Source organism: Girardinichthys multiradiatus, chromosome 18, assembly GCF_021462225.1.
Source record: "Girardinichthys multiradiatus isolate DD_20200921_A chromosome 18, DD_fGirMul_XY1, whole genome shotgun sequence".
Classification (NCBI taxonomy): domain Eukaryota; kingdom Metazoa; phylum Chordata; class Actinopteri; order Cyprinodontiformes; family Goodeidae; genus Girardinichthys; species Girardinichthys multiradiatus.
Window position 1 is genome coordinate 4,425,558 of NC_061810.1, and position 17,795 is coordinate 4,443,352.

Below are 17,795 nucleotides of genomic sequence, written 5' to 3' on the forward strand. Positions count from 1 at the left end.
TTCAGACACACCTGTATAGACTGCTCCTTGTCTCTTTTTTATCCCTCTAAAGTGTTTTTACATGTTGTGGTTGTGTAAACCTAAGTCCAATTCCTTGTTTGTGACACAAACTTGGCCAATAAAGTTGATACTGGCTCTGATTCTGAATCAAACTCAGAACAAACAAGCCTTGAATCAGTTCCACACAAATGGCCATGGGGGGATGATTGTTGTTTCGTTGTTTCCAGATGTGCTACATATAACATATGTCCTACATAACAGTAATTACAAATGTAAAATAAGTAAAACATTGTTGAAATAGCATACATATAATGTAAATCTGCAGGAAATAAGAAGAACCACAATGCACTCATGAAATAGCCCCCTACTCCCTTCTAAATCTAACCTTCATCATCGTCATCCTCATCCTAGTTGATGCAGCTGCTGATGTAAATGTCGTCCAAATTGGTATTTGTCCTTTTCTGTGCCATTAGAAGTGATTGATTATCCAGAAATAACACAACACTTGGAGCTAAAGGAGCAGAGCGCAAGCTAGCAGCTAGTAGTCTGTACTTAGCACACCAGAATGCACTCAGATCACATGAGCTACGCACACAAATTACATCACCTGAGAAGGGGCTAGAAAGATGAGATATGCCTTGTTAGAGGCGAGTCTCTCTAGTTTGTAATGATATGAGACATGGGGGGTTGCTTCAAAAAGAAAGGGGCTTTCTGTACCGTTTTGTTCACAGAGTTAGCCATGTCTGAGGAACCTTTAAATGTCATTGTGTTTGTTTAAGTTGCTGTAAAACTTAAAGTCAGTCAATCATTTTCTACCGCTTATTCCATAGTGGGTCGCGGGGAAGCTGGTGCCTATCTCCAGCAGTCTATGGTCGAGAGGCGGGGTACACCCTGGACAGCTCTCCAGTCCATTGCAGGGCAACACACAAACAAGCATGCACACACTCATTCACACACCTAAGGGCAATTTAGAGAGAACAATTAACCTAACAGGCATGTCTTTGGACTGTGGGAGGAAGCTGGAGTACCCGGTGAGAACTCACGCATGCACAGGGAGAACATGTAAAATCCATGCAGAAAGACACCCAAAACTAAAAGTATTTGTGCACAACTCATTTAGATAATTGTTTTGTGAACATTAAAGCCACCTTTTGTGGAGGACTTAAGAAAAAAAAAAAAAAAAACTGCCGGCATTTGATATAGTTTTAGAGAAACACTCCAATGTGGCTGAAAGAAACCCTTCTGCAAAGACGAAATTCCTCTGCAGGTGAGGAATTTGTAGGCAAGTTTTAGAAGCAACTAATTGCTCTTTGACACAAACTTGGCCAACTAGGCTGGTTTAGGAAGAGAAAAGAGAGAGAACATAAAGTTAAAAGCTGAGGAAACTGAGAAAAAGCAGCCAGAAATCTGTGGGAGGAACGGTTGCCCTCTAATGAGGGTTTGATTTATGTGTGAAATTATTTAAAACACTAAATAACAGTGTTTTAAATAATTAAATTCCATATTAAACATGTCATTTAAATCCCATATTAAACAGGTTTCTAGGATTTCCTTCTTTCACCTCCGGAACATTGCCAAAACTAGAAATATCCTATCCAGGAGTGACGCTGAAAAACTAGTCCATGCATTTATTACTTCAGACTGGACTTGTAATTCTTTATTATCAGGATGTCCACAAAATGCAGTAAAAAGCCTTCAGCTGATTCAAATGCTGCAGCAAGAGTTCTGATGAAAATTAAAAAGAGAGATCATATTTCCCCTACTTTAGCTTCCCTTCATTGGCTCCCTGTTAAATCCAGAATATAATTTAAAATTCTCCTCCTCCCATATAAAGCCCTTAATGATTTAGCTCCATCATACATCAGAGATCTGATTGTTCCATATGTTCCTAACAAAGCACTTCGTTCTCAAACTGCAGGTTTACTGGTGGTTCCTAGAGTCTCTAGAAGTAGAATGGGATGCAAATCTTTTAGCTATCAGGCTCCTCTCCTGTGGAACCAGCTCCCAGTTTTAGTCCGTGAGGCAGACACCCTGTCTACTTTTAAGGCGAGGCTTAAAACTTTCCTTTTTGGTAAAGCTTATAGTAAGAGTGGCTTAGGTTATCCTGAGCTATCTCTGTAGTTATGCTTCTATAGGCTTAGGCTGCTGGAGGACATAATGACCACTTTCGCTATTTTCGCTACATTCTCACACTACTCTCCAATTTTGCATTATTTGCTGTTATTTCAGCTTTTAACTTTATGTTCTCTCTCTTTTCTCTCCCTAGAAGCTACACCTGGCCTGACTCTGTGTCTACCTGTGACACTTTCATGGAGGGGGGCATCGTCCAAGCTTCTGCTGGCAACAACTTAATGCTCACCTTCTACTGATGATACACTTGGCCCTGTCTTTCAGTGTTTAACCCTGTCTTTCTCCTACTGACTGAGCTTTTACTGTGACTAACTCTATGTGCTCTCTTTCATACTCTAACCTTGAAAACTGGCTCAGAGTTTATCTGTTCTTTCTTCCTAGATGAAACGACTAAAGGAGCTACAGCCATTAACATTTACTTTTCCTTCCCATAGAAAGTACTCTTGGATCAGTGCTTCTGTGTTCTTTTTCCTTCTCTGCTCTGTTCTCTCAAACCCCCAGTCGGTCGTGGCAGATGGCCGCTCAAACTGAACCTGGTTCTGCTGGAGGTTTCTTCCTGTTAAAAGGGAGTTTTTCCTCTCCATTGTCGCTACATGCATGCTCAGTATGAGGGATTGCTGCAAAGCCAACGCCAATGACTGTCTACTGTCTCTACATGCTCATCCGGGAGTGACTGTTACAAGTCTCTGACTCGATGCAATCTGCTGGGTTTCCTTAGATAGAAAAACTTTTTATCCAATTTGAATAAATAACTGAATCTGACTGCACTGTTCAATGATTAGTTATTAATTGGAATGGATGTGAGTGACTTGAAATCTATATGATTCGATTGAATTGACCATTTTAAAGTTACCCACCTTTCACACTATGCAACAGGAAACAACACTCCAATTATTTTTACCTCTGCCTTCCTCCCTCCCTGTTGGTTGGAGTAAGGGGCAGTCAGGTTTAGCCTAAACCGGCTCAGTTATGGTTGTGGTGCAAACACCCTCCATTTCTGCTACCTGTATGACCCCTTCTCTTTTCCAATGGTTGTAATCAGTCTGACAGAGAGAGGTATCCCAATCCTTGTGGTTTTTAGTATAACAATGGCCACCAGTGGGCTCTACATGGACACACTTTATCAGTGTATTATTTATCTTAGTACCCCTACACATAGCCCATTCTAAAATGGCCAAACTCTAACACTTAGTAGTTTAATCTAACCTCCCCAACAACCCTATACCATTCCAAACCCTTTGTGAAGTGCCTTGAGATGACATGTGTTGTGAATTGGTGCTACATAAATAAAACTGAATTGAATTAAATAAATTCACACTGTATGGTATAAGTGCAGTCCATTTAATAATATAAGTTTCATTCACACCCAGGGCCCCAGTAAAATGATTTTTATTAGCTGTAGACTCAAACAGAAGGTATAATGATAACAATCACTTCACTGTTGTAATAAAACTGCACCACTGAGTGGGTTTCAGATTGCACTGAGCCTTTTCACCTCATTGCTGAGTGTGGAGTCTCTGTGGGCAAGCCTCAGGACGTGGCTGTCTATGCTACTGCCCGAGGAGAGCTTGGCAAAGATGGCTGACTGCATCTCCTTCTCCCTCTGCTTGACAATGACCTCACAAGCCTTCCACTCCCTCATCACCTGTTGGTAGCGTTCATTGATCTTCGCATCAATCTCCATGAGGAAATAAAAAAGAAAAATCAGATTATGATTTCCAGAATAAGGCTGGAATTAAGAATGTGTGTTTGCATGCAATACCTGACTCATGTCCTTTTTGCTCATGCCAAACTTGTAGTGTCCCAGCAGGAAGGGCCAAACCTCTTTCCTGATCTCATGCTGTACTCCTCCATAATAAACCAGCCTGAGCAGCTCCAGCTCCTTGTAGTTCTATACACACACACACACACACACAGAAAGGATTATAGGGATATACATGAACGAGAAAAGAAAGATGACAGGAAAGAAGAAGCCTACACGGAAGATACAAGGCATCAATAATTGAGGGAAAGGAAGAGCGATTGGAAAGCGTACAGAAGAAGACACAGATGAGTGCCAAAGATAAAGGACGCAGATATGAATAGAGTGTAAATTAGTAATGATGACTGTGTTGGAGCTGATGAATGATTACCGTTACTGCCTTAATAGCTCTGATTATATCAAACTGCACACTGTAATGAGACTCCAGTTTACTGAATCTCATTAAACTTTCATTAAGTTGGAAAAGAGTGGAGAAGGTGGAGATGGCAAGAGCAGTGCATGATCCCCCACCTACGATTAACATGACTGCATCAAAGCAGCGTATATGAGGTTGGATGGATAAGGAGAAATATGTTTAACTAAAGGGTGAGTGAAGCTCAATTAGAAAGTTGGAGAATGTTAGATAGTTATATAACACATTTGGCAGCTAGAGTCTGATTCCAAAGCAGCAAAAAAGAAAAAAATAACACAGGCTCAGAATATGAATAAGTGTTTTCACAGCACCCACTGCTTAAATCAGTGGTGTGAAGGGAACACACAGATACCGCTGTTCACGTTCAGCTTTGAGTTGCTTATGAGTTTCATCTTTTCTTAACTTCATGCATTTTAAATAATTTCACACATAAATCAAACCCTCATTAGAGGGCAACCTTTCCTCCCACAGATCTTTGGCTGTTCTATGAACTGCTGAAGCTTCAACCATCAGTGTCTAACTAAAGATGAGTCTGGGTTATAGCATCATTCTTACTGTCAAATTAATAAACAATATGCTCTCTGTCCTACTTCCTAGTGCTGGTTGCTGTCGGATCTGAAGGTTAATCTATTCAATAGTTTGACCAGCAACAACCTCACTTATTATTGTAGGAGTGTCTCTCTATAGCCATGAATATGAACTACACAGATCAGCTTATTCTCACTGACCTAATGTTAACTTGGCAGAGGTTTCAGTGTTTCATCCACCATCATTTGACTGTGAGAGGTGCAGAGGTGTTTGAATGCAGCACTTAGGAGATAGATTTACATTCCTGGAATGATGCTGAAGTCCCTGCAGTAGTTTGCAGGTTTACTGTCTACACTTACCTTGCAGTCCTTCTGGTACTTGCTCCAAACTTCTTTGCTGAGTCCCCCAGATGCCTCACAAGGTCTGTCTGGGGGTACGATGTTGTGGTTCACCAGAGCTGACAGGTGGGTCCTCACAGTAGACAGGTGTCGACAGTATGCAAGCCCTGATGGACAAGTGGGACACATGCGTAAGTGAACCGAGCTCAGATGAGGAGGTAGTAAATTGAAAGTAAATACATTTTACTTTCAAACCGTCCAAAGTAATGTATGAAAAAAGCCCATAGGCTAAAGGTGAAAATGTGAAAAACCAAATAATAAAAAAGTTAATCATAAATAAATCATATTAAATAAAAATATAAATGTAGTTGGACAAAAAGGGCAAAAACAAAAAAATGATGTTTTTAAATTAGACGTACACCAAGAAATCAGTTGGTGACCAGAATTGGATGATTTTAAGCCTGATAGATTAAAAACCAGCGAGAAACTAAAAAATGCAAGCTTTTCCTGACAAGTGAATGCCCCACATTAACTGCTACCAGGTTGTGCTAAAGCAACAGTGTGGGAACTGTTACTGAGTGAAGAAGACTCAAATTTTCCAATTTCAGCATTAGATGTTTAAAATTAATTGAGAATAAGCAGAGATGTCAGAAATTATATAAAAGAAAGCTGTATTTTCTGTATGTTGAGACATGCATGTTGTGCAGTTAAGCCAGACTACAAGAGAACTGCAGACTTTCAGCAGATAACAGGAAAGCTAAATTGAGTAAGAAAAATTGCAACACACCTAAATCAACATTTAACCTTTCACCCTCTGTCTGTTGCTAGTAGGGATGCAGAAAACTTTGGCAATTCCATTCAATTCTATTTAAAAATACTTCATTAATCCCAAAGCGAAATTAAATGTTGTTGTAGCTCATATCCCGCAGGTTTCTTCAAAGAGCTGTTAAAGATGCTGATGGCTGTGGGCAGGAAGGATCTCCTGTAGCAGTCTTACACCAGATCTGAAGAGGCCTCTGACTGAAGACATTATGTTGTTGTACAACAGTCTCATGAAGAGGATGCTCAGGGTTCTCCATAATGTTCTTAATTTTATGAAGAATCCGTCTTTCCACAATGATCTCCAGAGGTTCCAGAGGAGTCCCCAGAACAGAGCCAGCCTTCTTTATCAGCTTGTTGAGCTTTTTTAAGTCCCTGGCTCTGATGCTGCTTCCCCAGGAGATGATAGTAGAAGAGATCACACTTTCCACAACAAACTTATAGAAGATCGGCAGCATCTTGCTGCAAACACCAAAGGACCTAAACCTCCTCAAGACATACTGTCCCTTCTTGTAGACAGCTTCACTGTTGCATCTCCACTCCAGTCTGTTGTGCAGGTGAACACCGAGGTATTTATACTCCTCCACCACCTCCACCTCTTCTTCCATGGTGGAAATAGTGTTTGACTTATTCCTGTTTCTCTGAAAAAATCTACAATACTCTCCTTTGTTTTAGTCACATTCAAGATGAGATTATTGTTTCTACACCATGCCACAAAGCGGTCCACCAGCTCCCTGTACTCAGCTTCTTGTCCATCTCTGATTCACCCAACAACTGCAGAATCATCCGAGTATTTCTGCAGATGATAGGAGTCTGTCTTGTAATGGACGTCTGAGGTGTACAGAGTGAAGAGGAATGGTGAGAGTACAGTCCCCTGTGGTGCTCCTGTGCTGCTGACTACCTGGTTAGACTCATAACCCTTCAGTCTCACAAACTGTGGTCTGTTTGTCAGGTAGTCTTTGACCCAGGAGACTGTTGAGGCCTCCACCTGAGTCTTCTGGAGTTTCTGACAAAGCAAATCAGGTTGGATTGTGTTAAATGCACTGGAGAAACCAAAGAACATGATCCTCACAGTGCTGCTGGCTTTGTCCAGATGACAGTGGGTTTGTTGAAGCAGGTGTATGATGGCATCTTCAACTCCAACTCCACAGCGATAAGCAAACTGAAGGAGTTCCTGATGGTTTACTGTTTGCTTACTCAGGTGGGCCAACAGGAGTCTCTCTAGAACCTTCATGGTGTGGGATGCCAGGACAACAGGTCTATAGTCATTGAGGACTGATGGATGAGTTTTCTTTGGTACCAGAACAAGCCAGGAGGTCTTCCATAACACTGGAACCTTCTTCTGGGCTAGGCTAAGGTTGAGGAGGTGCTGCAGAATCCCACAGAGCTGCTCTGCACAGGCCTTCAGAACTCTAGGGCTGACATGATCTGGACCTGCAGCCTTGTTCCGGTTCAGTCTTTCCAGTTGTCTCTTCACTTGACTTCTTGAGACACAGGTGGAAGTGGGAGGCAAAGGGAGTATCAGCATCTTCTGATTTGGTTGAAGGCAAACATGTAGAAGCAGAAGGGTCTAGGGTTGAGGTGGAAGATAAAACATTTGAGGCGTGACAGAAAAGCTGTGGGTCAAAGGAGGGTGGGATGTCTGTTTGGCTGTGGGCAGGAGAGGTGGATGCTGAGCATGTTTCTGAACTGACCCTATTGAAGAATGTGTTTAGTTCATTGGCTCTGTCCAGACATTCATTGGTCTGATTGTCCTTCTGCTTAAAACCTGTGATCTTCTTCATCCCTGACCACACATCTCTGATATTGTTTTGCTGGAGTTTGCCCTCCAGCTTCTTCTTGTACACCTCCTTGCTGTCTTTTATCTTGACTTTAAGTTGCTTCTGTAAACTCCTCAATAATTCTCTGTCTCCCTCTCTGAAGGCTCTTTTTTCTTGTTAATCAGGTCCTTCAGGTCACTGGTGATCCAGGGTTTGTTATTGGGGAAGCATCTCACGGTTCTGTTGGGGATGATGTTATCCACACAGAAGTTTATATAGTCGGTTACACACTCAGTCATGGCATTGATGTCCTCTCCATGTGGCTGGCACAATGCGTCCCAGTCTGTAGCCTCAAAGAGGAGGTCTTGCATTGGAGATTGTTGGAGTCGTCAACTTTGGTCACACAGTTGAACATGCGCAGCTCAACAGACATCGCAGCTCTGATGTCACCCGGGTTTATAAAACCACGGGAAATCAACTTTCGTTGGCATTTCCAGCGTGTCTCACGGGACGACGCAACAGAGGCGCATAACTTGAGAGAGAAAAGCTCGCAGGCGAACTTTTGCTTCATACGGCCATTCCCGGAAGAGCTTGAAAGCTGGAATCTGTCTGATACAAGAAGGTCAGAAGATTCATATACCGATCGAAGACCACGCCGACACCCGGCGCAGGTGAAAAACCCACAGAGGTTTTATTTCCAAGGAGGCGAGTTTTCCTCATTGTGATTCAGTCGACTAACGGTTCTTAATATTTTCCCCTCCTGGACGGATGAGAAGTTTACAGTTTTTCTTTTGAGGTGATCATGGACGTGTGATCCCCCTCCCCTAGTTTTTCTTCAGACCTGACATCCTCAACCGGTGTAGAGAAGAAATCAACGTCAATTTTTTTTTTTTTCATATTAAATTGGATAGGTACATTTAGAAGTCTGGGCAGGATGAGGAATAGTTAAGGTGATCTAGAATCACCAGTAGTTAATTCAAGGTATCAATATTGATTCAAGTGTTTTATGCCGAGCTGTTTTTGATTTCCTGTGCAAGTGATGCTGAATCGTGCGTGTTCATGTTTTGTCCGGCTGAGCCAGCAGTTAGAAGTTGGACTTTTAAAGTTTTCATTCAAAGCAACTGCGGTCTGGGCCTCACCTGACCAGTTCTTTGTTCCAGTTTTATTACTGGAGTTTTTCCACTGGATTCCCGCCTCAGAGTTTTATGACTCTTTGTTCAAGATTTGGGGCAATCAGCTGCTAGTGGCTAAGAGCACACCCTACCGTCTACTAGCAGATCGCTGCAATCGAGACATCAGCACGCCAGGAGGACTTCTCTTTCCATTTAACCCAAATTACACATTTTGTCCATAAAACTGCTGGTTTGATCTTCATAGACACTCAATGCGCATATACAGTATTTTTCTTTTATTGTTATTGTTAGGTAGTCATTTTTATCCCCTTTGTGTAGAATGGTGCTTGTTAGTTAGGTTAAGGTTTTTGGAACAGAATAATGGTATATCAGAATTATTTGGCTTCAATAAATCTCCATATATATAATTAAGAGAAGCGTTTGTGTTTATTTCGTACAAGGGTGATTTATCCGTCAAAACAAGATCGAAGTTCCCCATCTTCGGTGGAGCAGTTGAATAAACAGTGACATTTAGTGGTTTTGGTTAATAATTTATCAATTATTAGTGATGAATAACTAACTGTAATTATTAAGAACTTTGAGGACATCTCTGATTTCCATTTGTAAGTAATGATTTTTGGTTAAGAAATTATCTCCCTGAATTATGATTTTTTTAATTATAATTTTTGATAAATATTTATTAATCAATAATTATAATCCTTGCAAGATGTAGGAGTCCTTGACATTTGCACAAAACAAATCCAACATTTTGTTTTCTCTGGTAGAGCAGCTGACAAACTGTTGAAACATTGGAAGTGTAGAAGGGAGTGAAGCATGGTTAAAATCACCAGATATTGCCACAAATCCTTTGGGGTGTCGTGTCTGTAGCTTAGCAACAACTGAGTTGATGACAACACATGCAGCATCAGCAACAGCTAAAGGTGGAACATATACTGTTGCCAAAACAACACTGGTGAACTCACTTGTTAAATAATGTGGACGAAAACTTGGTACTAACAGTTCAATATCTGGACTGCAGAGATGACACTGCACAGTAACATGTCCTGGATGACACCATCTGTTGTTTACAAGTAGTGCTAGTCCACCACCTTTGCGTTTGCCGCTCCTCCTTAAATCTCTGTCTGCTCATATGGTCAGAAAGCTGGGCAGAGAGACCCTGGAGTCAGGGATATGATGCTGCAGCCATGTCTCAGTGAAACACATAATTCTGCATTCCCGATACCCTGGCTGGTCCTTTGTAGGGCTTGGAGTTCATCCAACTTGTTTCCCAACGATCTCACATTGCCCATCAGAGATGGTGTGAACTTCCTCCTTCTCTCTCTTGTCCTTGCTCCTGCTCTGTACCACGGCATCTCCTTTTCAACTCATCAGGGATTTGGGGTTGTAGTTGAAGTATTATTTGAGCTTTTGACATACAGGTCCTTCTCAAAATATTAGCATATTGTGATAAAGTTCATTATTTTCCATAATGTCATGATGAAAATTTAACATTCATATATTTTAGATTCATTGCACACTAACTGAAATATTTCAGGTCTTTTTTTGTCTTAATACGGATGATTTTGGCATACAGCTCATGAAAACCCAAAATTCCTATCTCACAAAAGTAGCATATTTCATCCGACCAATAAAAGAAAAGTGTTTTTAATACAAAAAACGTCAACCTTCAAATAATCATGTACAATTATGCACTCAATACTTGATCGGGAATCCTTTTGCAGAAATGACTGCTTCAATGCGGCGTGGCATGGAGGCAATCAGCCTGTGGCACTGCTGAGGTCTTATGGAGGCCCAGGATGCTTCAATAGCGGCCTTTAGCTCATCCAGAGTGTTGGGTCTTGAGTCTCTCAACGTTCTCTTCACAATATCCCACAGATTCTCTATGGGGTTCAGGTCAGGAGAGTTGGCAGGCCAATTGAGCACAGTGATACCATGGTCAGTAAACCATTTACCAGTGGTTTTGGCACTGTGAGCAGGTGCCAGGTTGTGCTGAAAAAGGAAATCTTCATCTCCATAAAGCTTTTCAGCAGATGGAAGCATGAAGTGCTCCAAATCCTCCTGATAGCTAGCTGCATTGACCCTGCCCTTGATAAAACACAGTGGACCAACACCAGCAGCTGACACGGCACCCCAGACCATCACTGACTGTGGGTACTTGACACTGGACTTCTGGCATTTTGGCATTTCCTTCTCCGCAGTCTTCCTCCATAGTCTGGCACCTTGATTTCCGAATGACATGCAGAACTTGCTTTCATCCGAAAAAAGTACTTTGGACCACTGAGCAACAGTCCAGTGCTGCTTCTCTGTAGCCCAGGTCAGGCGCTTCTGTCGCTGTTTCTGGTTCAAAAGTGGCTTGACCTGGGGAATGCGGCACCTGTAGCCCATTTCCTGCACACGCCTGTGCACGGTGGCTCTGGATGTTTCTACTCCAGACTCAGTCCACTGCTTCCGCAGGTCCCCCAAGGTCTGGAATCGGCCCTTCTCCACAATCTTCCTCAGGGTCCGGTCACCTCTTCTCGTTGTGCAGCGTTTTCTGCCACACTTTTTCCTTCCCACAGACTTCCCACTGAGGTGCCTTGATACAGCACTCTGGGAACAGCCTATTCGTCCTGAAATTTCTTTCTGTGTCTTACCCTCTTGCTTGAGGGTGTCAATAGTGGCCTTCTGGACAGCAGTCAGGTCGGCAGTCTTACCCATGATTGGGGTTTTGAGTGATGAACCAGGCTGGGAGTTTTAAAGGCCTCAGGAATCTTTTGCAGGTGTTTAGAGTTAATTCGTTGATTCAGATGATTAGGTTCATAGCTCGTTTAGAGACCCTTTTAATGATATGCTAATTTTGTGAGATAGGAATTTTGGGTTTTTATGAGCTGTATGCCAAAATCATCTGTATTAAGACAATAAAAGACCTGAAATATTTCAGTTAGTGTGCAATGAATCTAAAATATATAAATGTTAAATTTTCATCATGACATTATGGAAAATAATGAACTTTATCACAATATGCTAATATTTTGAGAAGGACCTGTATTAATCAGTTGCTCCCGGTTGTAAAAAAAAAACACATTAATGCATCATAACAAATGTCCAAAAGTAGAAACGTATCAGCAAAAATCCTTCCAGCTGCACAGCATCCGATACAGGAGAGGATAATCGTCCCAAAAAAAAAAATCCTTTTTATCCACCACAACAGGTAGTTGAGTTCTTAAAAAGAATGAATCAGAATGACAAGTAACAGAGCTACTCCAAACTGCTGCTACTGAGCGGCGCAACTCTAGAAGGTATTGGTACCAGTCGATGTTAGTCATCTTTGAACATATTAGTATCCATTCTATAAGTATAACTGGGCCAATATTATCCACTTGTGTTATTTCCATGTTGCTGTTTATGTTTTTGTTTCTGGGTGGAGAGGGGTATTTTTCTGGTGATGTGACAGTGATAGTGATGCAGTGCAGGATTGTAGTGTGTTTAACTACACAAAGAAGCAATGTCAGTGGTGTGGTCTTTTTTTTTCAATGTGCTGAATTGGTAGGGAAATACATAGAATGTAAATTATAAGAGTAAATGTCAGTAAAATGTCATAACAGCAATATTAATATTAGATATCGGCCCAAATTCTTATATCGATGCATCCCTAGTTGCTAGATTTGTTTATGTTGGCAGCTTTGTCAAAATTTCAGAGTTATGTTAAACATCTACATAAACTCTGTAATCCCTGTGTCATTGTTTTAAAATATTAATAAAATCCTCGTTTTCAGTGACTGCTCTCAAACATCAACTTGCCTCAGCAATATAGATAATGAATGATCACTCACTTTTAGAAAGGCTAGGAGTAAATACTGTGATATTTAGGATTTGAAATCAGCCACAAAACTCTGATTGGTGCATCTCTACTGAAAATATAAATATAAGTATATATAGGTTTTTGAAAACAAAAATGAAGTGTAATAATGAAAAGGGCCTTCACTCATGTTGACAATGTTATGTTAACAGGAGGAGTTCATTCTGTAAGTGTTTAAAACATTCACCTTATTCAGATGCATACTTCATTATGATCTCCAAGGTTATTACTGTGCCAAAGAGCAGCTGCTCCACTATAAGATTGATTTAATTGACTTTTAAAATCAATTGTGCAGCTGCCTGGAAGTCAGTTATGCAGTGATGCCTTTAGTAGGCTCAACACAGAACAGGTGGAAGATTAGGCCCATGCAAACAAACAGTGTTGTGTCAAAGCCAATTACAGACATTAAATTCGTTTTTGTACAAGGTAATAGTCTATTTTGTTCAATATAGACAACTGTATAACATAAAGAGCACAGTACTGGATTAAAGTAAGTCATTTATTATTTGCTCTATAACTAGAAAAAAAAGAAAACATAATAGAAACTAAGCAACATCAGATGATTTGCTGAAATATCTATTTTCAGAACAGATAAAAACAGCATGCCGAGCTTTATTATATGGCTTGTGAAATGAGAATAAAGTTGGTTTAGGAAGGTTATCATTATGAATGATTCAGTAGAGCACACGAAACACTGCTGTGGGAAGAACAGGGAGAACTTACATCCATAGAAGGCTCTGGAAACGATCTGCCGCTTCATGTTCTGACAGAGCATCTTCAGTGGAATACTGATGGACAGAAATCAGATCATTTTCACCACCGTTAAATCTCTCACTTTATTCAAACAGCTGTGTCCACTGCAGCAAGTTTTGAAGTTGTCCCGTCACCAAAACTATATTGCCCTCTATTCCTCAAATTTTCACACATGCAGAGCGGACATAAAGACACAGCTGAGTATCACCTGAGAAATTTGCTAAAATAACATTGACTCCATTACTTTAGGCTGCATCTCAGAATCACAGATTTGTAGCTGATTCTCAGTAGAATCTCATCTGTTTTTAACAAGTCACATCTGGAGCTCATCTGGCCAAATAATTAAATTCCATTTTTTTAGTGTTCCTCAGCAAAGTCAATCCTGCAGTTTTGTGCTTGAGAGAAAGTTCGGGATATCTGGATGACATCTGTAAAGATACCAGAGTTTGATTTCTCCTAAGCCAAACCTGGAGCATTCCAGAGGGATTGAGTCGTTGGGTCTGACTGATAATAGTACTGCTAGGGATGTACCCCTACAGTAAATCAGAAACTGCCATTCCGCAGAGATCAGTGTCTTGTATGTTGTAGATATGTTTCTACTCCAACACACCTAAATCAAACAGTTAAAAAAGTTAAACTATCTCCTGAGCCTGATTCCAGTTCTGCAACAGCCTGCCAATGACCCAATCATCTAATTCAGCCATACCTCCTCAGCATGCCATGAAGCCGGGTCATTACTCATTTAAGTCAGGTGTGTGGCGGCAGATAAAACACCTAAAACACTGACCACCACATGCTGGACAGTGCGTCCTGAGCACCAGGGTTGAGGACCACTTGTCTAAAGTAAGTGTTTTTATTATAGTAAAAAAATGGTGACAGGGTGTTTGCAATGGCATCATAAAAATTGCCCACCAGCCATCTTGGAAAATAAATTCTGTAAGTAACCATGGCAACACATACAGTAATATTTGTAGAAACCCACTATTAAATATAGCTGTTAAATAAAAATTTTAAATTTTAGAGATGGACTAGGTCCATGCCAGATGCAGGAAAGCAAACATAATCAGACATGCATTTTATACAATCATCATCAATTGCTTGTTATTGTCAAACACATAACAAGGTTATGTCTAGTTGGCCTACACAAAGGAAAACACACATTTTCCTTCTTTTTTTATTTAACCATTGGGAACTGCTACCAGCACCTAGGTTTTAATTTGAACGCCTACATTGTCTCTGGAAGCCGCACTGCAGGAAGCCTATATTCAACATGTACCCAGCCTGACAGTTGCTAGTCGGATTTACTTTGCAAACTTATGTGCATGTACTAACACAGTATTTTCAAAGAGCTTTAGTTTTGAAAATAGATGCCCAGCTTACATCTGTAAAAGTATTATGGGTAGACTTAGATCTTACTTAGAGTAATCTAAGTGTATGTAAACTTCTGAATATAAACAAAGTAAAGAAAAAAATATTTTAAAATAAATCTCTCTCATTTATTTTTAATTTAGCAAATAGAAATGGTTTGGTAATACTAACCAGAATTAGAAAGTGGGGATAATGAAGAAACATGTATTTTTATACACTGTATGTGAATATCGCATATGAATCCGTTTAAAATAATTTAATATGGAAGCATCTTGTTTTTTGTTTTTATATTTTAAATGTTTGTTTGTGCGTCTGGGACAATTTCTGAAATAGTTCCATTGTCAGTAATACTGCATTTCTTTAGGTATAGTGCTGATTTGTTTTTAACACTGGCTGTTCCTCTTTTACTATCTTGCCTTAAATATGAAAATAATATCATCATGATACATTATTTTGCCATACGTATTTGCTAATCTATCGTCACAAAAAAATCAAACTTGAGTCAAACGATAGGGATCAATATGAGCCCAGTCTACCTTTTGCAGCCATATCAGCTATAATAGGAATGTGTTCCACTTGGTGTCTGAGGGGGATCTTAGACCAGAAGGCCTGACTCATAGTCTCTGATATAATTCATGCCAACGTTGTTCTGTCAGGTTGGGGTCGGAACTCTAGTCAAGTTCTTCAACACCATGCGTGGTTCTACACAGGGGCTGTTATATTACCACTAACAGTTAATTGTGGAATATTCAGCAGCAGTGTGGACCCTTTGCGACAGGACTTCTGGCACAGGTGATATCCTTTCTTGTTGCCATGCTGGAATTCAGTGAGCTCCCACCCATTCTTTTACAAAAAAGAAAGGTTTCATACACCACTGGCAATGAAAATGGTTGAAACACCTGAATTTAATTATCTGGATGGGGACCCAATACTTTAATATACTACATAGTGTATGTTTTAATCTTGACTTACTGCAGCACATTGACAACATGGACAGAAAGGGTTGAAGCTTTAGTTTCAGTGCATACGTGTGAATATCCGACGGCTGATGCAGGCAGGTACAGCCGGCTGTGTAATTGAATGATGTGTTGCTACCGGCTGTGGAGCAGGACTGGCACAGCAACTCGTGAGTGGTTACTTCGGTCTGTTGCCACGACGACGGGCTGCCTCCCAAACCTTGCATCTCCATCATCTCCCCATGGTCTACAAAGGAGAGAATGAAAGGGAAAAGACAAGGAGACATTTCAGTGCTTCAAGACAAAATGTTTGCTTGCGTTTTCCTGCATCCGCATCACTCTGGCTCTATTGTCATGCCTTACATATTATGACCTTGGTCCCTCAGCTCAACCACAAATACATCTTTCAATGTATTTTGTATTATTATGACAGTAAGAGATGAGCAGATGGATTTAAGTGGTGTAGAGAGGAAACCAAAAGTGGAAGGATGGTAAGCAGGAACGATGCTGTGGGAGAGACAGGCAGAGGGAGATGCAGAGATTCCATGCTGGTACACAGCAGCTCACTCAGAGAGGAAGGAGAGGAGACAGCAGAGCTCCAGGAGAACAGAAGAGGAGAAGAAGTGAGGGAGCTGACAGTGGGGAGAAAGGGTCGGGACGAGGCTCACAGTCAGACCATGCCGGATGCATTAAGCCAGAAAAAAAGACAAGACAACAAAGGATTCTCAACAGCAAACCAAAACAAATGGCACAAATAAAAGGCACACAAAGAGGAAGGCAAAACAAAAATCAGGAAAACTTTAACATCAAATTAATGCTCTTCACCTTAATTCTTCAGGTTGGAGCTGATGACCTGTCATAAATATGAAGATGTGTTTTGGTTGTTCAATTACTCCCCCCTCCCCCCCAAAAACAACAAAAAAAGCAAACATAAAATTTTTGGACAGAGACCACGTCTGGCCTCCCTCCACTACTTTAAAGCTAGAAGTGATTTACAGCTGAGCTCAGTTTTGCAACCCTGCTCACACGAGGACTCCATGTCTCTACTACTCCGGAACCCCACAGGACCAAACTTAGAGGGGATGGAGGAGGTGGAGGTAGGGGTGGAAGGGTGGGGTGCCGGGGTTAGTGAAGAATTACAGTGAACAGCATCGCAGCAGACAACTGCACAAACAAAGGAGAAACAAGCAAGGAGGTCAGAGGATTTAAGAGACAAATCAAAAACAAACAGAAGGGATGGGGGAATAACACTATCATCACAAACCTAAACAATACAGACTCTTTCTATGCCAAACAAAATAATCACTCCAATAAAGCAATTAACAAAATGATTTAGGTGCACATTTCCCATGCAACTGCCAAGCATGTAGCCAGCGAGAAATGAAATAACTTAAAGAAGGAAGAGAAGTTACTCCAAAAAAGAAAAAAAAAGTACAATTATACTTAGCCACAAAGGTGCAATCCCAACAGTGCTGAGTCATGCTCCAAGAACTTTCTCATTAATCAACTAAATTGAGGATGCAATATCTAAGAATAAGAAACTACCCAAAGAGACTTTGACCAGGAGATCTCTGAACAGGCAATGAAAGCATCTGACTTGCAATCACAACGTTCGGTAGAGTCACTTAAAACACAGGTTTGTTCTTCTAAGAAAGCCTGTTTGAAGTGCGTTTCACAAATATGCCTAAAGATGGCTGCCATCTGGATTGAACCGTTGTTGCTGAACAGTAAATAATAGGGAGGAAGTGCAGAGATAGTGCAGTTCAGCAGCTGTTGTTCTTTTAACAGTATGTCTGACAACAATTACAACAAAGCTGCCATTGTCAAGATTACAAAATGAGGAGGTAAAATGGTAAAATGTAATCATTTGTTGAATGAACACTATAGCAGGTGTGTCACAGTTGGGTCATTGTGAACAGTGGCTCTCAGGTGTAAATGATGCAGATCACTTTGACATGTGCACTCTGTGTCTTACTTTGGCTACTTATTACAGGAAAT

The 17,795-nt window shown here is 40.8% G+C and overlaps 1 protein-coding gene across 4 annotated transcripts in view; it reads right to left on the minus strand.

Moving 5' to 3' along the window:
- The window catches only part of sgsm2 (small G protein signaling modulator 2), a 171,513-nt gene that overhangs the window by 12,334 nt on the left and 141,384 nt on the right, over positions 1-17,795 (minus strand). For all 4 annotated transcript variants that reach the window (XM_047392687.1, XM_047392685.1, XM_047392686.1 and 1 more), the window contains 5 exons: positions 15,870-16,044; positions 13,444-13,508; positions 5,192-5,337; positions 3,893-4,021; positions 3,626-3,808 (listed from right to left, as the gene is read on the minus strand). In XM_047392687.1, the coding sequence (XP_047248643.1) occupies positions 3,626-3,808; positions 3,893-4,021; positions 5,192-5,337; positions 13,444-13,508; positions 15,870-16,044 (698 nt within the window). The remainder of the gene's footprint in view (positions 1-3,625; positions 3,809-3,892; positions 4,022-5,191; positions 5,338-13,443; positions 13,509-15,869; positions 16,045-17,795) is intronic.